Raw genomic sequence first — 26024 nt, 5'->3', positions numbered from 1 at the left:
GTGAGTGAGTGCGGCTAACGGCAGCGGCGGCCGCCGGTTCTCCTTCCGCGCCTTCCTCCCAGCCTTCCCGTGATGGTCGCGTGCTCGGCGGCGGCACCGGTGGTCCTGTGAGGCGGCGCTTGGCCCCGCCCCGTCCAGCGACCGAAGGGGGGAGAGGCGGAGGCGACCGGCAGGCAGGTGAGGAGGATGAGGCGGCCGTTGCGCTCTTTCCCCTCCTCCCTCCTTCGCGGGACGCGCTTGTTTCGTGACCAGACGCCCTCCAAAAGAGTTTTGCTTTGGGAATTGGCATTCTTAGCACTATTAGCTATATGTGGATTTGTTATGTCATTTGTTATATATTTATTTACACCCCACCTTTTTGTCCTGACGGACTCAAGGAAGGCTACTAGTTATTTAGAGAGAGAGAGAGAAAGTAGTTTTATAGCTTTATAGATATAGATAGATTTAGTTATATAACTATCCATATATAGTTTTAAATAATTATTATTATTATTATTATTATTATTATTTATCCCCCGCCCATCTGGCTGGGTTTCCCCAGCCACTCTGGGCGGCTTCCAACATAACATTAAAATACAATAACCTATTAGATCTAAATATAGTTCCTATATAGATCTAGATATAGTTATAGATAGTTTTATATAGATCTAGTTATAATCTTATATAGCTATGTACTTATATATACTTATATAACTATATATATAGAGAGAGTTATATATATAGATATATAGATATATATATAGATATATATATGATAGTTCCTATCTATATGCTTCACCTCAGTGTTTAGTTCCCTCACATTTCCCTTGCAAAGAATACGAAAAGCGCATCCTCCCATGCACACCCTTTGAATTTGTAAAAAAAAAATTCAAGGGTTCCCGCAGCCAAGTATTACGAGCCTCACACGGCAGAGGTTGAAACACAAGTGTTCACGTTTCCTTCTTGATGCCAACGCAGCGAATGGAATTTTATGCACATTGAATGCGCAGCTTGTGCACGTTGAACTCGTGTGCATTCGGCCTTATGTGCTTGGCAAAAAAAAAAAAGGTCAAAAGGTGGTGGGGTTCTGGTGAACCTCGCCCCCATTTTTATTCATACATCCCTTTTATCCATATCATTGAGATTGTTAATAGAAAACAAACAAAAAATGATTCCCCCCCTCCCAAGTTTATTTATGATTTCCTTTTATTCGTATTATTGAGATTGTTAATAGATAAAAACAGACCCTTAATAAATTACTCATGCTATACAGGCTTCATGTTTCAGCTGCAGGGTGCTGCAGGCAATTGTCACTTTGGCACACTGCACTACCTTTGGCACACTGCACTAACTGGAAGTTAGTCCAGAGGCTGCCAGTCGGAACCGGAAGCCCAAAGCCGCTCCTTGAATTGCCAGGTTCGTAATGGGAGACCTCTTCCTCCTTGGCAGTTTTCAACCTCTTAGACTTCACAGCACTCCGCCTTAAGGCTGCTTTGCTGAAAGGCCAATGAGCATAGTCAGGTCGGCAGTGGTGAAGCTGTGGGTTTTGCTTCTTTCTCTCTGCAACCGCTTCACAAGTGTTTCAGTTTCAAAGCCCCATTTCCCACACAGTGTTTGTTGGATTTCATAAATCTGGGCGGAATTGTGCTAGTGAAGAAAAAAGTTCATGCTTGTTTCCACTGCTCAGCCCAGGTACTCTAGCCACCTTCCCACTGAAACGTTTTGATTGACTTAGGCTGCGATTCCGTGCATGTTTACTTAGCAGTAAGCCATGTTGAATGCAATTGCTCATACTTCTGAATAAACGTGCATGGAATTGGGATGTTAGAGATTGTACAGCAATCTCTTGTGTGAACTTCTAGAAGCCTTTACAATGACAGACAGACAAAACAATCGGCGCAGCCTAGAGCATACAGCTGGCAGTTAAATGGCTGCTTCCATTTGGGACAGCAGGAAGTAGGCTTAAGTTATCGTACCTGTTTGGTTACTGTTTATAATTTGGCCCAAAATCAGATGTGAAGCAAGGAAAGTGAACTTTCCAAGTGCCTAACTCGTGTGCTTGCCTTCATGGCTTGCTAAAAATCTGTCCAAGTTATCAAGTATGCTGCTTTATGTGTTGCAAAACGTAGAACAGTTTTGAAAATAATAAATAACCCAGTAATTAATTTTTCTACCTTTCAAATTTAAAGCTAAATCGGGTGAGGGTAGCTGATGGGTGTCAAACCCTCAGTGAGTTAGGGACTTCCCCAGTGTGTTGTAGAGGGAAGTGAGAGGCAGATGGGGTTTGTCAACCTGTAAGGTAGCCTATCTACGAGAAGGAAAACTCTGGCCCCAAACCTCAGCTGCCTTGAGGGATATCTTCAGGAGAAGAAAAGGCTAAGGAGGAAACCATACACAAATCCAGTCCCAAAGATGATTGGATGGCGTCTTGTACACCTCCTCCTGGCAACACCTGCAGCCAAGCTGTTGCCAAACGTAGGGCTCTGCTTTCTTTTGGACCACATCATCAAGACCAAGAGGAGTGTCTTGTCTTTGGGGCAGCCCAGGACCCCCCCCCCCCCCATACACACTGTCCAGGCTTGCACACCATGGAAGGTCACTTTGGTGCTGCAGACACTGGGTTGACTTCATCCCCAGAGGCATACTGGATTGTCTCTCTTGACCAGTATGTGTGATTTTGCAGATATTCTATCTCCTTAACTTCTTGCAAGCGAGTGGTTATGTGCTGCATGTGTGAATAGAAAAGAATTCGGTTATGATACAACAGTGCTTAATATGGATTTATTAGTTTGTTTAAATATCGCTGAGAAAATTACTCCCGAGTCAAATAATGACCCAGATAAGCAAATGTTTTGATGGGTAAGCACAGTCCATAAACAGTCCCTTCTTTTGACCTGTAGCCTGTTGTCAGGTAACTATTTTGTGTCACAACTCACACAAGAAGTTCAGAGACAATTGTTTGTTTTTTAAAAAATGTTGTTTCCCTCAAATACCATGTTTACTGACTCTGCGTCTGTCTTAGGTGCAAACTTTGAAACATGAACAGCATCACCCATGTCCCGTGTTCAGAGCTGACTTGGCTTGTCGTGGAGCTCAGTGCCCAACGCTTCCCAACTGACTTCCCCACAAGGCATTTTTAAAGTACCTAGAATGGCCAACAAGAAAGAACCTCCTTTCTACAATGATAATAACATGGGACCATGCCATTACAAATTTGCTTTCTATGAGACTATGGAGCTCTTCATTGAAACTCTAACAGGAACATGCTTTGAGTTGCTGGTATCTCCTTTTGAAACAGTAATTTCTGTGAAAACTAAAATCCAGAGATTGGAAGGTTTGTGTCCTTTTAAGTTATAAAAATCTAGAAAGGTTTTTAACTTAGCACTTGAAAAGGCGGTTATTTTATAGAAAACATGCCAATGTGATCTGTAATGCAGTGGTGATCAGTGTAAAGAGCTAGCTAGCAGTGTGAAATACAGTGGTACCTCTGGAGGCGAACGGGATCCGTTCCGGAGCACCGTTCGCATCCAGAAGCGAACGCAACCCATGATTCGCTGCTTCTGCGCGTGACATCATTTTGACCGTCTGCGCGAGCGGCGAAACCCGGAAGTAACGCTCTCCATTACTTCCGGGTCGCCGCAGCACGCAACCCAAAAATACTTATCCCGAAGCTATTTTAACCCGAGGTATGACTGTACCTGGAAGATGGAGCAAACTTGTTTTCTCCTGCCACAGAAAGGAGATTCTGACTAAATATCAGGAAGAACTTTTGGATGGTAGGAGCCGTTTGACCGTAGAACGGACTCCATTGGAAGGTGGTGTACTTTGATGGAAGTTTTAAGCAGAGGTTGGGTGGGCATCTGTCATGGATGCTTAATTGAGATTCCTGCATAGAAGGGGGTTGGACTAGATGTCCCTCGGGATCCCAGCTCTGCAATTCTAGGATCTACCATGTGACAGCCCTTTAGATATTTGAAGATGGCTGTCCTATCTCCTTTCAGGCTCCTCTTTTCCAGGCTCAGCCATGCCTCATAAGGATTGGTTTCCAGGCCCTTTATTATATTGGTTGCCCTTCTCTGCACCGGTTCCAGCTTACCAATATCCTTAAATTGTGGTGTCCAGAACTGGACACAGGATTGCAGGTTGGGTCTGACCAAGGCAGAATAGACCATACGTCGGCAACCTAAGGCCCATGGGCCAGAAGCAGCCCATGAGGGTCGCTTAACCGGCCCATGAGCCACCCCCAAACCAAGCCGCCAGCTCAGTGAGTCCCCGCACGCTACGCTAAACCGATGCTGAGTGGTGCAGGGACTCTCTTCCGCGGCTCCGGAAATCGCTTCTGGGCATGCGCAGGCGCGATTTCCAGCGCTGCACCGGCCCGGCCCACGGAGGACCTCCGTGGGAGTGATCTGGCCCATGCCAGGTAAGCCTTGCTGACCCCTGATCTGGACACTGTGCTTCTGCTGATGCAGCCTAGAATAGCATTAGCCTTTTCTGCTGCTGCATCACACTGTTGACTCATGTTCAGCTTGTGGTCTCCTAAGACCCCGTGACCCTTTCCACTTGTACAACTGGTCATCCCGGTGTCTCCCATCCCATATTTCTGCAGCTGGTTCTTCCTGCCTAAGTGTGGAACTTGGCAGTTGTCCCTTTTGAAATTCATTTTGTTAGTTTGGGCCCAGTTCTCCAATCAGTTAAGGTCATCTTGAATCCCGATTCTGTCTTCTATGGCAGTAGCTACCCCTCCCAGTTTGGAGTCACCTGCAAATTTGATGAGCATCCATTCAACAACATCCATTGAATTGTACTGGTATTTTGTTTTTTACATAAGTTTAGAATTCTCATTGAGGTATATCATTGAGATATTTAAAAAGACAGTGAATTAGCCAATTTAAATGATAGCTGATACATTTTGGTAGTAACTTATTCTTAGAAATATCTACACTTTTCTGTATGAGTAATCTATCAACTGTTCATGCTATAGAAGTACAGTGGTACCTTGAGTTACATACGCTTCAGGTTACATACGCTTCAGGTTACAGACTCCGCTAACCTAGAAATAGTGCTTCAGGCTAAGAACTTTGCTTCAGGATGAGAACAGAAATCGTGCTCCGGCAGTGTGGCAGCAGCAGGAGGCCCCATTAGCTAAAGTGGTCTTCAGGTTAAGAACAGTTTCAGGTTAAGTACGGACCTCCGGAACGAATTAAGTACTTAACCTGAGGTACCACTGTATCTTCAGAGAGTTCTTCATCATTAGTGCTTGCTTTCACAAGAACCCAAGTACTCACTGGTAGTAGTTGTAACATCTAAGTGCTCAGAAGTTTCAGCTAGTGCAAAATTCAGTACCCCAGCATTGTACACAGCAAGCCAAGATTTGTAGCTCTAGTGTTATAGGATCAGTCTCTTTAGCCACCATGAGTGCTCTCGGACAGCATAAAAAAAAAAATTCTTATCAGTTAACTTTATACTGATCTCTTTACATTGTGATGCGATATTCAATACTACATTGACACAGTCAACAACCTCTGCCCAAAAGGAAATAAGAACAGAACCTTCCCAAATCATATGGGTTAAATTTGCCTGGTCTCTGTTGCAACAACAGTAAATAGCAATGATGGTCATACGCTTTTGGGAGAGGAGTCCAGTGATCTCAAATGGTTGCCATGGGGACATGGCATAACACATAATGGCTGTGGTGTGGGCATGGCATAACACACACAGCTCTCCTAGAAAGAATAGCATAACCCCAAATTAGAGAATACAGTTGTTTCCTTCTCTCGTGAACTCTACCTGCATAAGATCGCCTTAGAGAATGGCATGGCATGGCGAGGAATTGGAGACGGAGCCTTTTCAGTGGTGGCACTAACCTCTGGAATGCCACTCTGTGGGTTCCTACTTTGTACGTGGAGTGAAACTGATTTGCAGTAATTTCAAGATAGATGAAAGGCACACTTTGCACAGCGTGTCGCTTGTAAGTTTCTTGTTGCATCTGGCTCCTTGCTTTTGGAAGCAGGCTAGTTCAAACCATGTACAAAGTAGCTACAGTAGTATCTTGGTTTACGAACTTAATCCATTCCAGAAGTCCGTTCTTAAACAGAGACGCGCTTTCCCTAATGAGGCCTCCCACCGCCAGTGCCCTTCCACCGTTCGGATTCCGTTCTTAGACCGAGGTAAAGTTATCAAAGCAAGACACTATTTCCGGTTTTGCGGAGTTTTTAAACCAAATCGTTCTTAAATCGGACTGTTCTTAAACCACGGTACCACTGTATTCTGTTTTTATGTTGTTACCATTTAATCTCAAGGACAGAAAAGGACAGTAGTTTGTGTTCACTCGATAGTAATGTAAGGATGTTCCTTTATATATTTTCAAGGCACTTTCTACTACGTATTCAAATCTTTTCAGCTCTTTAGTACCTTTAACCTAAATGAATTTACATAACTAAGTATACTTAAAATTAATTTCAGTGGTTTACCATGGTGATTTGGGGCACAGCTTTACAAGGTCAGTAAGCCAATTAAAATTTATCGATGTCATTTTAAGGTATCCCCGTATCTCAGCAACACTTAATCTGGAATAATGTAGAGCTGGAGGACGACTATTGCTTGAATGATTACAAGTGAGTATTTAAATGCAATTACAGATGTTTCTAAATACCATTTCTGTTGTGGGAAAAAGGCTACAAAACATTTTTGATTGGTTTACAGCATTTCAGAGGGCTGCACTTTGAAGTTGATATTGGCAATGCGAGGTGGACCTATTAATACTAGAAGAGGTAGGTGCCTATTAAATTGTCTCTGAAGTATTTTTTGCAAAGTCAGTACAATCCACCTGAAAGCTAAACTTACTATGATCCCACTGACGGGTGAGAGGGAGTAAAGCACATGCTTCACTTTCCCATTATGGATCACATGCTTAACTATTGAAGTGAATGAGAGCTTCTTTCCTTTTTGTGCTTCTGTTCAGTAATAAATCAATTACACCCCAGTGACATAAGAGTTAAAGTGCTGTGGTAATTGATTCTATATACTTCTGCCTGCGGTTGGCGCTGTGGGTTAAACCACAGAGCCTAGGACTTGCCAATCGGAAGGTTGGCGGTTCGAATCCCTGTGACGGGGTGAGCTCCCGTTGCTCGGTCCCTGCTCCTGCCAACCTAGCAGTTCGAAAGCATGCCAGTGCAAGTAGATAAATAGGTACCACTCTGGTGGGAAGGTAAACAGTGTTTCCGTGTGCTGCTCTGGTTCACCAAAAGCGGCTTAGTCATGCTGGCCACATGACCCGGAAGCTGTACGCCGGCTCCCTCAGCCAATAAAGCAAGATGAGCGCCGCAACCCCAGAGTCGGTCACGACTGGACCTAATGGTCAGGGGTCCCTTTACCTTTACCTTTTTAGTAACTTGGCAATAGGCTCCCAGTTCTGGTAAAAGGCCCAACCTATATATCTCGCCCCAAGAGTTATTGGATCATTCTCTCTTCACCACTAAAGTATCACTGTGTAGTTTGGGCTGAAATTTTTGCGTGCCATTGACATGTTCCTTTAGCTGTTGCAGCACAAGCCTTGGTGTACCTAAAAGAGGATAATTGTTTGGTAGCCACAGCCTGTCTTTGAGGAACGAAAAGGGGAATCCCAAAAGTATATTCATTTCTTAAACTTGTTAGATTCAAATCTAGACTTAAATTTGACAAACATATTAAAAGCTAATTGCTTTCCAAAAAAAAGGAAAAATAACAGCAACATAGTCGTAATTTTCTTTTTACAAATTCTTTAAAGAAAAGTGGGAGAAACTAACACCTTGCATCCTTTCTGCCATTGTAATGTCTGCAATAAAATAGTAGGTGCGGAGGCAGGCAAAGTGGCCAGTTATTACACTTACATGCAAGGGAAGATACAACATTTTTATTTCCGAAATCAGTGAAATGAAGAAACAAACATTGTGAGACGTGTGTTCTTAGCGCTCGCCCAAATGTTACTGCATTTGCTTTGTAGTTACTCTTGGTAACTTGCGTCAAAAGAAAACCCATAAATATTGTATGAAGCTGAGTGGTATGAACCAAGTGCTGAAAGAAAGGTGGTTTACTTTATTATTAAGTGGGTCAAACATTCGATCCCTCGTATTTACAGAAATGTCTATCATTGTATACAAAATTAAAAGTGAGAATGAGTGTTCAAAGCACTCAGTGGGCTACTGCAGATAGTTTCAGCAATTTGACCAACACAGAAGTCCTAATGCTGAAGAGTAAATGTCAAATGTGTTCTGCAATTCTCTCCCCTCCCCCTCCCCTTTTCAATATGCTGGGCAAACACACAGATGATTGGTTTCTATGGGCATATCACCTGACAGTGGGAACCATGTTCTAACTATGGGGCACCTTTGGTTCCCACAGTGGAAGCCCTTAGCATTATTATTTGCAAAGTATCGTTAAACCACAGAGCCTAGGACTTGCCGATCAGAAGGTTGGCGGTTCGAATCCCCACGATGGGGTGAGCTCCCATTGCTCCTGCCAACCTAGCAGTTCGAAAGCACCTCAAAGTGCAAGTAGATAAATAGGTACCGCTCCGGCAGGAAGGTAAACGGCGTTTCCGTGCACTGCTCTGGTTCGCCAGAAGCGGCTTAGTCATGCTGGCCACATGACCCGGAAGCTGTACGCCGGCTCCCTCGGCCTATAGAACGAGATGAGCTCACAACCCCAGAGTTGTCCGCGACTGGACCTAATGGTCAGGGGTCCCTTTACCCTTTACTTTATCATTATCACAGAAGACGTATTATTATTATTATTATTATTATTATTATTATTATTATTATTATTATATAATTATTAATAATAATTCAATATTATTATTAGCTGCTCAGGGTGGCTAACACCAGTAAAATTACAATAAATGCATAATGGGGGGGGATTTAAAATACAGGTTTAAATGCAATTTAAAATGCAGCCTCATTTTAAAAGTAGCCCATGGATCAAAACCGTAAGGGAAGGGAAAACATAAGGGTCAGACTGAGTCCAAACCAAAGGCCAGGCGGAACAGCTCTGTCTTGCAGGCCTGCGGAAAGATGTCAAGTCCCGCAGGGCCCTAATCTCTTGTGACAGAGCGTTCCACCAAGCCGGGGCCAGTACTGAAAAGGCCCTGGCCCTAGTTGAGACCAATCTAACCACCTTGCGACTTGGGGCCTCCAAAGTGTTGTCATTTGTGCACCTTAAGGTCCTCCATGGGGCATGCCAGGAGAGGCTGGGTCTTCGTGTTAGTACCTAAGACACAACTGTGGTTTCATAATCATTCTTTTTAGCCGTGCTCACAGCAAATCACTGTATCCAGCAAATCAAATCATGCATAGTGTCTGAATCCGTAGCCCAAAGTCAAAAACAGGCATTCAATGATACTGCCTGTGAGAGCGCAGATACCTGCACGGATGTTAAAAATCCCGATTATCATTAGAGTGACAATTTTATCATTAGAGATGACTCAGATCGACTCTCCCAGGAAATCTCTCAGCCCTCACTCTGTAGTGCACTATCAGAGTCCTCCTGCCTGGAAGTGTGTTTTTAAAACCGGCAAGGGTTTGCACAAGATAAACCCATTTTAGAGGCCAGCCTTCCCCATCCTGTTACTTCGCAAATGCTTTGCATTGCAACACGCATCAGTCTGACCCTTATGTCTTCCCTCCCCTTATGGTTTTGATCTATGGGCTATTTTTAAAACGAGGCTGCATTTTAAATTGCATTTTAATCTGTATTTTAAATTGTTTTTCTTTTTTCCCCTATTGTGTTTCTATTGTAATTTTACTGGTGTTAGCCACCCTGAGCCCGGCTCTGGCCAGGGAGGGTGGGGTATAAATATTTTTATTATTATTATTATTAGTTGTAGCCAGCATGGTCAGGGATGATGCGAGTTTACTCCACCAACATCTGGGAGCACCAGTCTAGGGGAAACTCTGAAATATTGAGAAATACCTTTCCGCCCCCTGGGCAAAAAAGTAATAATTTCAAAAGTAATATCGAAAGGGTCAGAGGGAGCCTGCTTGTTTCAGTCCAGTTTTGCTGCATCCATAATTAACTCATAGTGAAAGCATGGTTTGCTAGCTACTGGTGCTATATTAATAAAATATTGTGGTGCCATTGAGGTGCCATTAGCGAAATAATCCTTAAATTTCTTCCATTCATCTTGATACTCCTCCTCCTTCTGGTCGCGGATTCTTCCGGTCAGGTCAGCCAGCTCCAAAAAGTCTATCATCTTCATCTGCCATTCCTCCACTGTTGGTATTTCTTGTAATTTCCAATTTTTGGCTAACAAAATTCTAGCTGCAGTTGTGGCATACAAAAACAATCTAACATCTTTCTTGGGCAATTCCAAACTCACTATTCCAAGTAGAAAGGCTTCTGGTTTCTTAATGAATGTATATTTCAACATTTTTTTCAACTCATATATCTTTTCCCAGAAGTCTTTCACCTTTGGACACGTCCACCACATATGATAAAAAGTACCCTCTTTTTCTCTACATTTCCAACATAAATTATCACTCTGATGGTAAATCTTTGCTAGTTTTACAGGGGTTAAGTACCATTGATACATCATTTTCATAATGTTTTCCTTTAACACCGTACATGCAGTAAACTTAACCCCTTTCTTCCATAACCTTTCCCAGTCTTCAAACATGTGTCCAACATCTCTTGCCCAGTCTGTCATAACAGATTTAACTTGTTCATCCTTTGTATGCCACTCCAACAGTCAAACTTGGATTTCTTGATGTGACAGGACAGCAGAATGGGGGCAGAAAGGAGAGTGCGTCTCCATTTCCTTGTATTACAGCTTTTCCTGTATTACCATACGCACTAGGGCTGTGCATTCACTCTGGAAAATGTACCAGATACATTTGTCCAGATATTTTTTTAAAAAACACCCTCATCTGGCCTTTCTATAACTTGAAACGGCTGCAGGTGGATGGGTGCGGTATAGTTTTGTGAGCAACATATAAAGGAGGAAACTCTCATTGGTTCTGACGCTTTCATCTGAGAGGTCATATAAATACTGCAGGAAAGACCAGAACTATGAGGGGGTTCCTTAATATTGAGAAAATGTACAGTGGTGCCTCGCAAGACGAAAAGAATCCGTTCTGTGATTCTCTTCGTCTAGCGGTTTTTTTGTCTTGCGAAGCAAGCCCATTGACGGATTAGCGCTATTAGCGGCTTTTAGCGGCTTATCTGATGATCGGATCAGCTGATAAGCGGCTTAGTGGCTTAGAAAAAGGAGGGGAAAGGGAAAAAACCAGCAGGAACTCGCAAGACATTGTCGTCTTGCAAAGCAAGCCCATAGGAAATTCGTTTTGCGAAGCACCTCCAAAACGGAAAACTCTTTCGTCTAGCGAATTTTCCGTCTTGCGAGGCATTCGTCTTGCGGGGCACCACTGTAGTTAACTTTCGGAAAGTACAGATGAAGCCACTAAACTCAAAACATTTGTAGTAATTGGTACTAAAACCAAGATTAGTTTCAGAAGATGGCACAGGGGGTGGGATTCAGCTAGATTCCTTCTTATCCCCCACGCTCTTAGACACCAATATGAAGTATCTGCATGAGGTCACCCGAGGGCTTAGAATGCAGAGTCATGACTGAGCTATTTCCCTCTGATATTGGAAAGCCACTTCCAACCCTAGGGAGGAGGTGGGGTTGCGGACTTCCCGCCCCCAACACCCACACGGTGGCTGGCTCCCAGCCCCGCGTGTACAGGGGGAATCCTCTGCCGCGTCATCCCCTGGCCAGCCTATTGTCTGGCTCAGGGGGCGTGACTTGCCGCGTTTAAGGAAAGCGCGGCAGAGGAGCTTCCTCTTTGCCACCGATCAGCTGGGGAATTTCCCACCCACCCTCCCTTTAAGGTTCCTCTTTTGACCTTGCTATGGACCTCGGTTGGTCGCCATTGAGGGGCCTGGTAGGAATTTTTTCCACTTGGCAAATTGGCACCGGCCACTTGGTTTTTCACCTACCTCGTAGCAAATTGTCACAACTTCCACGGTTTGGCGGCGAGGCATTGGTCGGGGTATTGTTTTGTAGATGGAAGAGGGGAGGAAATGCCATCACCTGCCCCGCATAGTGAAGGGTAGTCCAATAAAGGACTCCGGGGGGCGTGGCTCCGTCCGAAGCCTATGGAGGGCAGGGCCCAAGGCACGCCCCCGAGCGGTGACCCCAGGGGAGTACCTAGTTGATGTGCATCAGCAGGGCTCCCCCTGCTGGTGTTAACCCTTCCCGGCCTCTCAGACAGACAGCCTGAAGCCAGATAGTTGATTAGGACCAATGCCTAGGCCAATACCGCTCATCACCTGTAACCAATAAAGTTGTGGCCAATTTTTGCCCATTAACCTTAATTATGGTGTCTCGTGTCTTTATTTCTTCTGGTGGGAGGTGGGAACTCACCACGCAACTGAGTGAAGCTGTACAGGTGCATCATCTGGACTCCATAATGGGCTGGATGACAACCAATAAACTAAAACTGAATCCTGATAGGACAGAGGCACTATGAGCAGGTAGTTCCTAGGACTTTGGTGTTTTATCTTGCTTTGTTTGGCATTGCACTTCTCCTGAAAGAGTTGGTTCACAGTTTGGGGGTGCTCCTTTATCCAGCATTGTCAGTTTGGGGCCCACCAGGCCTCAGGTTCCTTTTATCAACCTTGTCATGGGCGTTGGGTTAGTTAAAAAACGGTAAAGGTAAAGGACCCCTGACAGTTAAGTCCAGTTGTGAACAACTCTGGGGTTGCGGCGCTCATCTCACTTTACAGGCCGAGGGAACCGGCGTTTGTCCACAAACAGTTTTTCCCGGTCATGTGGCCAGCATGACTTAAGCCGCTTCTGGCGAAACCAGAGCAGTGCATAGAAACGTCATTTACCCTCCCGCCGGAGCGGTACCTATTTATCTACTTGCACTTTGATGTGCTTTTGAACTGCTAGGTTGGCAGGAGCTGGGACCAAGCAACGGGCGCTCACCCCTTTGTGGGGATTTGAACCGCCAACCTTCCAATCGGCAAGCCCTAGGCTCAGTGGTTTAGATCACAGCTCCACTCACGTCCCCATTGGGTTGGCAACCCACTACATATCTACATCCATCTATATCTATCTGTATATAATAATTACTATTATTTTGGTTTGCTTTGGTTCTTTACACGGCAGAACAGTTCAGAGTGGTTGCTGGAGCTGGATGGGTCTGCCCCTTGCCCTGGTTGGTTTGGAAGGATTCTTTTTTTTTGGGGGGGGGGGAGATGGCAGAGAAGGCTTCCTCACCCCCCTGCCTCATTGCTTGCTTGTTGCCTGCCAGTCTTGAGCTAGCAGTTGCATTACCCCAGTAAAGTGTGTGTGTGCGCGTGTGTGTGTGTGTATGTGTGAGAGAGAGATCTATATTGTGTGATCTCCACAATCAAGACCAGCAGGACATAGCCGGCTTCCCATGGTAAGCACAAGGTAGTCATGAGCAACGATGACAATGCTCTTGATTTTGTGTCATATCATGCCCCTCATGTCATGACCGGCAGCCACAGCAGTTTCAAATCTGAAATGTGGCCACTGGCCCAAAAAGATGGGCAAACTCTGGCCCACACAATGACCTGCGTCAGCTCTAGAGATCTGTCTGCAAGTTCAGCCCAGTCTTTTGGTGGCAATTTTGCTGGTAAGGGTAAAAGGGCTGTCTCTTTTTCTGAGCTGCCGTAAAGTTTGCTGAAGCATTACAAGGTCTAGCCAGTTATTGATTTTATTTATTAAATTTCTATTTGAAAATGGTTCTTACTTGACAGTAACTTGATCATAGGTTATTTATTTGAGGAAGTTAGGTGGACAATCACTTAATTTGGCCTATTAGAGACACTTTAAGATAGCTTCAGGAGATAAATCTTTTCAGTATGTTGCCTAGGTGATAAGTGTGCGTCTTTGCTTTCAGACAATAAAATATTTCTGGTTGTTTCTTCTCTTAGTTCCTGTGGGAGACCCAATTAGGGAAATAGCAGAATACATGGATCCCAGTTGTGACGATATTTGGGAGAAGGTTCCATCCAGCAAACAGGTTACCTTCTTAGTATACCGCGAAGGAGATCAACTGAATTTTTTCCGTATTATAGACAAGGGAGATGGAACTTTAACACCATTGTCTGAATCGTTAAGGTATACTGGGTTTTACTTCTTTTCGGAAAAGTAAAAAAATGTCTAACGTAGAAACTTTTCTTACAGATTTGGTAGGAATAATCTGCAGGGCCCCCATTCTGAAGAAGCGCTTCAACTTTTTGCTACAGCTGATGAGGCAGATTGGAGTCATGACAGGCCCATAGATTTGAGGGGGAAGGAAAAGGCACAGAATTCTAAAATTATGCAACAATGGATCCTGAAAATGTGGCGTTGAAAGACCTTGGGGGCGTGCAACCAGAGTACAGTGACTGAAACTGTTTTGGATGTTTTGAAGAATCAGGTTCACAAGCTTGGGACACCTCGGGATTCAGGTGGCAGCTGTAGCCCGAAGTGCCTTTCACCCAACTTGCTTGCTTGCTTATATATTTGCTCTTCAGCTGAAAAGATTTCTCGAGCAGCTGACAAAAACTAGGCCCTGTCCTTACAACACAAAAGTCAAGAGACTCAAGGAAAAGAGGCTTGGCAGGTGAAGGAGGGAGAAAGCGAGCTCCGGCACCAGTTCTAAAAATTATAATAACCAGGGTGGGATGGAAGCAGTTCAGGTAGCCTTGATGGAGTGATGATAGAGGAAGGGTCATAGGCTGTTTCAGAAGAGGCAATGGAATAGCCCTGGTTTTCTTCTTTCCCTCTGCATTGCAGCCTGATGGGCCACCAGTGACACATGTTCCTGATGAGGTCAAATTTGCTGTGGCAACACACATCCATATTGCGTTAACTGCAATGCACTCTGCTTGGGGGCTACCATTGAAGACTCTTCAGAAACTTTACTTGGTCCAGGATCCAAGTGCGTTAATGTTGTCCAGTGCTTGCGCATGAGATCATGTTACATTGATCTTAAAACAGCTGCCCTGGTATGTCACTAAGCACAATTCAGAGTGTCAGGGCTTACCTTCAAAGCCATAAATGTATCCAGAGTACCACCTCTTCCCATATTATCCTGCTTAATTTTGAAAGCTTTTGACAACTCTCTCCCCCCCCCCCCATTGCTTTGAATGTTTGGCATCTATACTTACAACTTAAATACCTAATATTAAATGTAAATTTGCACTCTCTCCTTGCCAGTGGTGGTTCTGTTTATAATTTGTATGCGGATGATGAAGATGATACAGTGGCATCTCCTTCTGGTGAACAGATTATTGAGAATTCTATTACGATGAATAAAATGAAGCTTCTTAGAGCAAAGATGGAGAACATGAATCTGAGTAAAAAGGTGAAGGCACAGATTCTTCTACCCCATACAGAACTGTATGCATATTCATTTCTTTTGAAGAGTTAGCTGACTGCCTTAACCTTTATGGACTACAAGTATTCATCACAGAACTGTTAGAGGGAATTATTGCTTTGTTGGCCTTAAAGCGAGGAAACATATAGAAATAAGGCTACTTTTATTGGACCAAAACTTTAGTAAGGGAGAGACCAGAACATCCTGATCTGCCTGTAGCAGTTTTTTATTTCAATAGCAGACATTGTTCCAACAAAAGATAACACTTTACTATATAATATGCCCAGGATATATGTGTGTCCCACTTCTTACAAAGATGTATTTTTAGTATAAGGTACAGTTGTACCTCGGAAGTTGAACAGAATCCGTTCCGGAAGTCCCTTCGACTTCCGAAACGTTTGACTTCCAAAGCGTGGCTTCTATTTGCTACAGGAAACTCCTGCAGCCAATCAGAAGCCCCATCAGACGTTCAGCTTTCAAAAGAACGTTAAAAAACCAGAACATTCACTTCCAGTTTTCAATCATTCGGGAGCCGGAATGTTCAACTCCCAAGGCGTTAGAGAGCCGAGGTACGACTGTATATAGTAAACAACTTCTAAATGAGAATCTGTTTTTATATTTAATAAATGCAAAGCGGTGTTATTTAGTGTATCTGATTTCCCCACAATATTCTCATTATTTATTAGAAAAGAATTAGTTATTAACATTGCCGTCTATGCAGACTTATAGTTTTGAACTTTTATTAATCTGGACACTGAGCAACATTTAAATTCACTTAATTTCTTAATTGGACATGTTTGGAAAGGTATGCAGTTAATGAAAGTGAGAAGAGGCTATTTTTAAATTTGAAAAGTCATCTCGGAATTTTTGTGGATATTGTAATGCAGAAAAAGTAATAATAACCACGTCTCCTTTTTCTTTTTTCACAGCCTAAAAAAATGATTAAAGTGAACCCCCACCCTCCGTTGGCTCCTCGCCCATCTAGTGGCTCAGTCACAGCTGCTCACCAGAGATTTTTGCGAGCGCTCCGCCGTATGGGACAACCGTGCCTACCTCCTAGGAATTCAAATACCTCAGACTTTTCTCAAAATGCACTTTCGTTTTTACCATCTGCTGGCAGAAGGATGCCATCCACTAGTAATGACTTTGTGAAGGAAAATGACAGGTGGGAGACCGCTCCACAGTCACTTAGCAGCCTTAGGCTGCCCCCTAAAATCCCACGCATGGAAAAAGAAGATTCAAAGCTTCCTCCAAACAGCGTGGTTCTTCCAGTCCCTGCTCCACTTAGGCACCCTGGGAGAAATATAGATAACAGTTCGGCAACAAATGAAGCTGGTCCTTTCTTATATCCAAATCTCACCAATGTAAAGCTGTATGCTGCAGAAGAAAAGGTTATACCAAACTCTGACACTTTTGCCTTGTTAGCTGAACCATGCAGTGATTTATATGGAATAGGAAAAGTCAACACAGAGCTCCATTTATCTGAGGGGGATGAGGACTCTGCTTCTGCCGATCTTCCAAACAAGACCATTACAAAACTCCTGACCCCTGCAGCAGCAGATACTAGTATTCTTAATTCTTGTGAACTAAGTCCCCAGAAGAACACACAGTTGTCGCCTCTTCACTGCTCCGCACAGATGACACGTTACAGTCCTCGGAAACCTCCAGCTCAGTCCAAGTTTTTCGAGGTTGGTAACTTGAGGCCCGCTGCCTCGCCAAATGTTCTGCGATCCTTGGAGTTGCACAATTTAGCCGACTCCTCATACCCAAGGACTTCCAAATTCCACGGCATAGGTTTAGACTCGCCCGGCAAAAGACCCGACCTCCTTTCTAAAATGGAGGCACGGGAAGTCACAGAAGTAGCGGTCAAGGCATCCAAAGATCCTGTTGTCTCTGTAAATAATGTGGGGTTCCTAAGTTCGCTGGCCCGGAGCGCAAACAGAGATGCTTCGCAGAATTCCTGTGGGACAAGCAGGTTTCGGACTTCTGGTATTGCGCGGACTACAAACCTCCAACATTTTCAAGGAGAAAGCTACAACATGGCTGCTCCCCACAATGAAATGCCCGGATACTTCCTAGTAAGTACATAAGCTTTCTAAATAGATGAGATTCTTCTTTGTGTTCCTTAGAAGGCTTGATTAGTGTTTGTTTCTGTTAAGAGTCACAAAGCTGATTGCAGCTGGAATTAAAAACTAGATGTGGGTGTTCAGTACTGTTTGTATCAGTATTTCTTAGGCATGTTGGGCTTGTTCACGGTGCCTTTGACCACCTCTTCAAGCAGTAAGCCCAACCCAATAGCCTTGCACTGCCAGTGGAAAACTACCTTTCAGGTAGGTATCAGCCATACTTTTCAGAAGCCTAGGACTTCATAATTTTGGCATTTAATTTCTATCTTGGTGATAAATTCCATTCATTAATTTTCTTGTGACTTCCAGTTTGATCATCCAAAAAGCTTTTGCTTAATCTTCCCATCTGTCTATCCAGTTTCACACTTTGCTGCATTAGCTAAGCCATATGCGGTTCTTTGTTGTTGTTGTTTAGTCGTTTAGTCCTGTCTGACTCTTCGTGACCCCCTGGACCAGAGCATGCCAAGCACTCCTGTCTTCCACTGCCTCCCACATTTTGGTCAAACTCATGCTGGTAGTTTCGAGAATACTATCCAACCAACTCGTCTTCTGTCGTTCCCTTATCCTTGTGCCCTCCATCTTTCCCAACATCAGGGTCTTTTCCAGGGAGTCTTCTCTCCTCATGAGGTGGCCAAAGTATTGGAGCCTCAGCTTCACGATCTGTCCTTCCAGTGAGCACTCAGGGCTGATTTCCTTAAGAATGGATAGGTTTGTACTTCTTGCAGTCCATGGGACTCTCAAGAGTCTCCTCCAGCACCAGAATTCAAAAGCATTAATTCTTCGGCGATCAGCCTTCTTTATGGTCCAACTCTCACTTCCATACATCACTACTGGGAAAACCATAGCTTTAACTATACGGACCTTTGTTGGCAAGGTGATGTCTCTGCTTTTTAAGATGCTGTCTAGGTTTGTCATTGCTTTCCTCCCAAGAAGCAGGCGTCTTTTAATTTCGTGGCTGCTGTCACCATCTGCAATGATCATGGAGCCCAAGAAAGTAAAATCTCTCACTGCCTCCATTTCTTCCCCTTCTATTTGCCAGGAGGTGATGGGACCAGTGGCCATGATCTTCGGTTTTTTGATGTTGAGCTTCATACCATATTTTGCGCTCTCCTCTAAAGCATGTTAATAGTTCACTGCTGTCTACATCCAAATTATGAGTAATATAGAAGGGAACTGTTATTTTGATGCACTGTGGCCCACCAGAGACCTCCAAGTCTCGCCTATCAACATGTTCAGTGAAACCAGGAGCATGAATTAATCTGCATTTGCTTATGCAAATTGCACATGGGAATTTTACTGAAAGGCGATATAAAACACCCATCTTCAGTACATCAGCCTTATTCAGATATTTCACACTCCAATAAGCAAATTGTACAAGTGAGAGTGTGGAACTATAACCACTGACTCTTGAGTTGCCAACCAAGCATTGGGATATATCTGCAAAAAGTAAGACACTGAAACGCCCCTAGGCTCTCCCTGTGATCAGAAATCTCCCCTTCCCCAAATGTTTATTGTACTGGGAGCGTTGATGGCTGAATATGGCTCTTGAGTTCTTGGGCTCTTGTTTTGATTCAAGTTGCTCAGCTTTTGACGCCAACCATATCAAGGGCAACACAAAAACAACAAAAATTGTACATAAAAGTCTCATTCGCTTTAGGTTCTTACTGAGATACTGTGTTTTTATGTTTCTTCCCTGGTTTGGGCTGGTGATGGGAATATTGCCTGGCAATGTTTGGGGGGCAGGGGAAGGACGGGAAAGTGCTTGCTGTACTTCGTTAGGCCGTTGCAGCAAAAACTTCAAAAAGTCTTGTAAAGCCTTAAAGGTTGACAGACTCTGGGGTTGTGGGCTCATCTCACTCTATAGGCCGGGAGCCAGCGCTGTCCGCAGACACTTCCGGGTCACGTGGCCATCGTGACAAAGCTGCATCTGGTGAGCCAGCGCAGCACACGGAAACGCCGTTTACCTTCCTGCCAGTAAGCGGTCCCTATTTACCTACTTGCACCCGGGGGTGCTTTCGAACTGCTAGGTTGGCAGGCGCTGGGACCAAGCAACAGGAGCGCCCCCCGCCGCAGGGATTCGAACCGCCAACCATGTGATCGGCAAGTCCTAGGCGCTGAGGTTTAACCCACAGCGCCACCCGCGTCCCTTTGTAACGCCTTAAGAACTGACAAAACTTTTCTGGTTCAAGTTTCATGGATTTACTTCATCGTTAGTGGTTGTAAGCAGATCAGAGGGATGTGAAATGCAGAGAAGTACAAACAGTGATATAATTATGTTATTATAGTGATATAGTTATGTTATTAACAGTCCATTAACCAAAAGTTGTAAGTGCAGAAAACGCTGATAAAAATTATTCCAGCAGTTGTTTACCTCTAAGTGAATATAATGATTTGTTTAACATGAAACCGATATTTTGCAGCCCTGCTCCCTTTCCGCACCTTACCTACATAAGTTCACCTTGTTTAACAAGCAGCACAGTTTGCCTGGTGAAGGATAAGGCTCCCATAGCATCACTAGCAGAAGAGAGGAGATTGTTCTGTGTATCTTGGTGCCCAAATAAAGCAGGGGATAATGGGAGATAACAGGTGCCTGGGGGGAAAGGGGAAAAATGCTTCTCACTGGTGTGGTGCAGTGTTTAAGAGCAGTAGTCTCGTAATCTGGGGAACCGGGTTCGTGTCTCCGCTCCTCCACATGCAGCTGCTGGGTGACCTTGGGCCAGTCCCACTTCTGTGAAGTCTCTCAGCCTCACTCACCCCACAGAGTGTTTGTTGTGGGGGAGGAAGGGAAAGGAGAATGTTAGCCGCTTTGAGACTCCTTAAAGGGAGTGAAAGGCGGGATATCAAATCCAAACTCTTCTTCTTCTTCTTTTCCTCCCCAGTCACTTCCTCGTTCCCTAAGTTCTTTGTGGAGGAAACGGGGAATGATTTCTTTCTCTTTCATGCTAGGGTTTTGTAGAAAGTAGTAGCAGCAGATGTATGGAATGCTGTCTATGACATGTGTAACAGTTTAACACCCTTAATTCTTCTAAATCTTGCAAACATACACTGCAATGCATTTTTCCACACTATAGTTAATTGATGTCTGGTTTTAATCATTTTTATATGGTTTAATGTAACTTCTGTCATAAACTGCTTTGATGTATTTTATGAAATAGTGGTATGTGAATATTTAGATAAATAAAATCCTTCCTGAACTAAAATAGTCAGGGCGTCATCACCCTCATCTTTCTCTTTAAAGTTTGACATTAAACCATGAACAAGTTGCTGTCATTAAAAATTGTGGAGGGGTTTGCATTCTTTCCACCCCCACTTCATTAATTGGAACATGAGAGCTGCTAACATGTTCTTTAGTGTTCATGGAGATTTAAAATGCCAACAGGCATTTGAAGGGTCTATTGAGTCATTTACATATCCCAACAAAAAGGGAACCATTATAGGAAATATTGTACAATACTAAACAATTTCTACATACAATACCCAACAATAATAATAATTACACATTATTGGAAAAAATTTCAGTTTTGTACTATTTATTTTAAGTAGTTAGCACCTAGGCTTGGATCCTAGGTTCCAATGAAAAGAGCTTTGCTTATAGCATTTTTTGTTGGTTCCGCCTATGCCTTATGAATATGATATAAATAAAATCCAAAAAATTGTGGAGAATGTGTGGTTCCGTATTCCGTATTTTGACTATGATGTTAGGTTTTAGTCTAGATTTAGTGTGATTCAACCATATGGCAAGGCAGTAGCAAATAATGATTGGCCACAAGGGCTAGCCATAATTTGTGAAACCCTGCTACAAATCCATTGCTTTTTTTTGTTTTTACAAACCAAATGGCTTCTGGCTGCTGAAAGGACAAGAAAATCTGCTCTGATATGCACACGGTTTCTCTCATGCTCTCAAATGACTGAAGTCACTGGGACCACCTAGGAGCGGGGAGTCCTACAACAGCTTTTGTTACTGAAAACAATGAGATATTATTCCGCATTTCAGCATTTTAATGAAAACATTACACCACCACAGAAAACAACTTACATGTTTCATCTTTTTCTTGTTGCATTGAACATCATTCTGAGTTTCTGTTAAACTTCAAAAAATCTGGAGTAAGCCCTGCTTGACTTCCTTATACAGAAATATATGTATAAATATATTTTCATACATAGCAGTTCTGTTCAAAATAGGTTCTCATTAAACAGTGTTCGGCATATGGGTTTTCCCAGTGAAATGTTTGGTGTGTCTGGGGTTCTAACAATTTATTGTATGAAATTTCACATCAGCAAAAAAATGTAAGTTGAAGAGGTATATACCAGTACTATGGTAACTTGTTTGTTTTTCATGTTTGTATCTGGTGTGTCTTCTAGCTGTATTTGCTTTTAACTCACGTTGTGAACCACTTTGGGTCCTACCCTGGGAGAAAGGTGGGATAGCAAATGCAATATTTTATTCGCCTCCCATCGTGTCTTTTCAAGCAAAAACTAATCTGTGCTTATGTACACTATGAGAGTCCTATGTACCAAATTTGGTTCAAATTCATCAACTGGTTCTTGAATTGCTATGGCATAATGCATTTATCTTGATTTAGTGCTCGTTTCCCAACCCAGCGTTTTTTTCACCTAATCCACTAATACCAAAAAAAACCCTCTCTCTTTTTAGTCTCCTGGACTTGGATTGAATGGAAGTATTGTGGCTGCAGGAAAAAGAATAGGTGAGTAATAAATCCGTATAGCTGTTATCAGCTAGAAAGTGCTTGTCTCATTTGAAACTGAACTAGGATCTAAGAGGGAGTATCCAACCTCTCTTTTCTATAGACAGCAGTTCTGGAACCAAAACTCTTCAAAGGTAATCATTCTAAATAAAAAAAGTAGTTCTTCTGGGCAGCATAGATCTCACATAACTAAAACCACTTAGTTTTCTATATAGCGTGTATTGCGCTAACAAAAAAATATGCAGTATTTAATTATTATTAAAACACATTAATCAAACAACATGTGTCAGGCTAACATGTTTACTGCTGCCAAAGTTTGCATTATGTAATTTTGGGGGGCGTAGAAAAGTCACTTGAAACAAGAAACTGTTTTTCACCTGTGTAGCAAGGTTTTCCGTGTGTGCTGTTTTTCTCTTACACCATTTCTCTGAGAGCACGTATAAATTGAGAACGTTTTGCTTTTGGAAAGCAGGTGATGCAACTCATCTCCCACCTGTGAATGGTTCAGTTCAGCCTAAAAAGAAAATGACAAAGCACTGTTTCTTCTGTGGAAAGAAAACTGGATTAGCTACTAGCTATGAATGTAGGTAGGTTGAGTTTGCAACTGGAATGTGTTTGTCTCCAAACGAAAGCTTGTTGCCATACTTTGTCACTTATTAATGGTTATTATTTCTTCATTGATAAAATGTGAAATTTCTTTTTTTTTATAATAATTTTTATTGATTTCCAATACAAATGTACAAAAATTCCATATCCAGATTTTCACAGAATATCTCTTTTTGGACTTCCTTCAGCTTCTCTGTTAATCATCCATATTTAATCTTTAGTTACGCATTCCCTAAATTTTATATGTGAAATTTCTTGACGTAAATCTCCAAGGGATGAAGGGCTGTCCATTGTAAAATATCTCCAAATATTTTGCATCTCGTTTAAAAGGGGTCACACCTTCCTTTTAAAGGTGGTAGAGATTTGTGTGAATGGGAGGGAGGGCACACTTAGACCCTGTGGAATCACAGAAATTTACCAGAGTTGCTGCTGGAAGTTGAAAGTTGTCGTGTCCAGGAGTTAGTCCTGGTCCTGCTGGGAGAAACCATAATGTATGCCCTACTGTTAAAATAATTGGATTCTTCTGCTCTCCCTCCCCCATGACTAATTTCAGTGGGTTTACGCTGAATAAAACCACCCTCTTCTTCCAGATACAATAGAATCGTAGAGTTGGAAGGAACTTCAGGGGTCATCTAGCCCAACCCCCTGCCAAGCAGGAATCTCAGCTAAGTCATACACGACAAAGGGAATTGCAAAATGTCTGCCAAATTGTGTTCAGGCACTAGTTCTTTATGCCTGCTCTAATCCAGTGGAATTGGCTGGCCAAGACAATTGGTGAAATGAGTTATTTCCTTCCTTACAAGCTGTTTGATAGACACTTCGAAGTGGTGGTTGTGGGGATTTTTGTGGCATTTTATAAAAGGACCCCGGCAGGGACACTATCGCCCTGTTTGAAGTGCATACCTGGAATCCATTAGCGTTCTTCTCACTGTTTGAACCAAGCAGTGACAGGTCAGACAAGTTCAAATGGCTTTGCAATGTTGTTAACTGCAGCTACAGCAGACACACGAGACAAAGCCACAAATACAAAGCTATTGGTTCTTAGACATCATGATCTCTGAATTTGCAAGCCTGAGTGACTCTCATTGACCCTGGTCTCCCCCCTCCTCTGCTCTTTCTTGTCTTGATTACTTGGTCCCACTCTAGGTAGTTTTTCCTCTGTCTCTGACCGTCACCTTTTTATCCCCTTTTTCTATCTCTCTCCAACTTCAGGTATTCCTTTTTGATTGACTCCCTACCTCTCACCATGCTGTTCCAGACAAGCTAAGCAAATACGATCGCCTCATTAGGTTCCTCATTTGCAAACATAAAACATTTGTCAGACTGTCACCTCCTGCTATCTTCTCAAGGCCTTCATAAACCTCAGTCCCACTGACTCTGCCCACTGTTCATCAGTATCAAAGTTCAGTACCTCCATTTGACTGGTCTGAACCCGGGTTATTAATCCGGTGTATGAGTGCTGCTGGGATGCGGGTGGCGCTGTGGGTTAAACCACAGAGCCTAGGACTTGTTGATCAGAAGGTCGCGGTTCGAATCCCCACGACGGGGTGAGCTCCCGTTGCTCGGTCCCTGCTCCTGCCAACCTAGCAGTTTGAAAGCACATCAAAGTGCAAGTAGATAAATAGGTACCGCTCCGGCGGGAAGGTAAACGGCGTTTCTGTGCGCTGCTCTGGTTCGCCAGAAGCGGCTTAGTCATGCTGGCCACATGACCTGGATGCTGTACGCCAGCTCCCTCGGCCAATAAAGTGAGATGAGCACCGCAACCCCAGAGTCGGCCACAACTGGACCTAATAGTCAAGGGTCCCTTTACCTTTACGAGTGCTGCTGCCTCAGATTAAGTTACTGTGCCCTTCCATCCTCAGAAGGGCTTTTGATAACAACAGCAGAGGGTGGATTTTGCTAATGGATTTGGGAGGTGGGCAGGAGGCAGTCTTCAGCAGTTTTCCCTGTAGATCCCAATGCCTCTCAGAAATTTGCTCCGGAAGGTCAGGACTCACGTGACCCTGGAGGACATCGTGAGGTGTAACAGAGCAGACTGCAAGAGAAATCAACCTTCCCCTTTCTATTTGTGGTTAGCATGGGCCTTCACAAGCAAGGATAGAACCCCCAGCATGATCCCATCCAGCTTATGGCATCTCTCTTCTCCACTCCTCTGTCGTGCTCTTCCTCCCAACGCCACCTTTCCATCCGAAGCCAGTGTTCCTCCTCTAGTGCTATACTTTTAACCCTTTTAGGTTGGAATCTGATTCACAGTTTCCCGGGAGTGAGCCTCATTCAGCACAGTGGGACTTGGTTTTTCTCCAATTATATTTTATTGAGTTTCAACATTTTTAACATAACACAAGTTCGCCTTTTCTCATATTTTTGTTGACTTCCCACCCCTTTTCCCATGCAGTTGTTTTTATTCCCCTTCTGCTACAGCCTATCTTCCATCTATCAAAACATAACCAAATTATTACATTAAAATTACTTCTGTTGCTCATAGCTGAAATCCTGCTCATGAGATCACCATACTATAATATTTAAGTTGTCTGAAAAAGCATCCATTCTTCCACAAAACACTCATCATTAGATTTTCTTAACTTTGCTGTTGATTTTGCCAGTTCTGCATAGTCCCAATATCTTCCTTATCCAACACAATGGGACTTTTTTTCCAGTGAGCATACAGTAGATTGTGCTGTACAAAGAATGCAGATCTCGCATCAAGAGATGGTGATTTTGTCTCTCTGGTTTTACAAGCCTTCCTGTGTTACTCAACTCGTTTAGATGAGACCTTCAACCATCAAAAACGGCATTATTTTATTTCCGGGACAGTATCTGGACTATGAGATTTGTGGAAGATCTCTAACACTTGCCTTTCTCTTTTCAGATGTGGAAACAACTTCTGTGCAACTCACCGCTATGCAGAGACTCACACATGTACTTATGACTACAAGAATGCAGGGCGGAGGTACTTGCAGGAGGCCAATCCTGTGGTCAGTGCACCAAAGCTTCCCAAAATCTGAGCATGATTTTATGGCACGCATCTGTCTGCCAGAGGAGCCTTATTACACAGAGAGAAGTAGCGGTGGTTTAGACTGCTTCTTTTGCCATGCTCCAAATCTAAAGATTGCCAACTAACAAAATCATATGAGGCTGCATAATACTGAAGAATAATGTGAACACTACTGTAGCTGACACCATTTATTCTTGAGTGAATCAAAAAATTTAAAAAAGTAGTTTTTGAAAATGTA

The 26024-nt window shown here is 43.3% G+C and overlaps 1 protein-coding gene across 5 annotated transcripts; it reads left to right on the top strand.

The window, feature by feature from the left end:
- Positions 1 to 25: 25 nt before the first annotated feature.
- On the top strand, positions 26 to 26024 carry ZFAND4 (zinc finger AN1-type containing 4). Of its 5 annotated transcripts, none has more exons than XM_082223111.1 (10): positions 26 to 177; positions 3002 to 3313; positions 6521 to 6596; positions 6685 to 6752; positions 13924 to 14110; positions 15194 to 15341; positions 16283 to 17431; positions 22134 to 22185; positions 22658 to 22768; positions 25661 to 26024. In XM_082223111.1, exons 2-10 carry the CDS (start codon positions 3130 to 3132, stop codon positions 25909 to 25911), a joined length of 2226 nt encoding a protein of 741 aa, XP_082079237.1. In that variant the 5' UTR covers positions 26 to 177; positions 3002 to 3129; the 3' UTR covers positions 25912 to 26024. The 5 variants fall into 5 exon arrangements, with proteins under 5 accessions (XP_082079237.1, XP_082079235.1, XP_082079238.1 ...); XM_082223109.1 differs by having other exon boundaries at positions 22655 to 22768; XM_082223112.1 differs by having other exon boundaries at positions 22655 to 22772.

This window comes from Podarcis vaucheri, assembly GCF_965113315.1.
Source record: "Podarcis vaucheri genome assembly, chromosome: 5".
Lineage (NCBI taxonomy): Eukaryota > Metazoa > Chordata > Lepidosauria > Squamata > Lacertidae > Podarcis > Podarcis vaucheri.
The sequence above is the reverse complement of the archived record's forward strand: the minus strand, read 5'-3'. Positions and strand labels throughout refer to the sequence as shown.

Coding starts and splice junctions, on each gene's coding strand:
- ZFAND4 (XM_082223109.1), top strand. CDS start 3,130: ATGGCCAACAAGAAAGAACCTCCTTTCTACAATGATAATAACATGGGA. Junction 15,342..16,282: donor ACATGAATCTGAGTAAAAAG/GTGAAGGCACAG, acceptor CTTTTTTCACAG/CCTAAAAAAATGATTAAAGT. Junction 17,432..22,133: donor AAATGCCCGGATACTTCCTA/GTAAGTACATAA, acceptor CTCTCTTTTTAG/TCTCCTGGACTTGGATTGAA.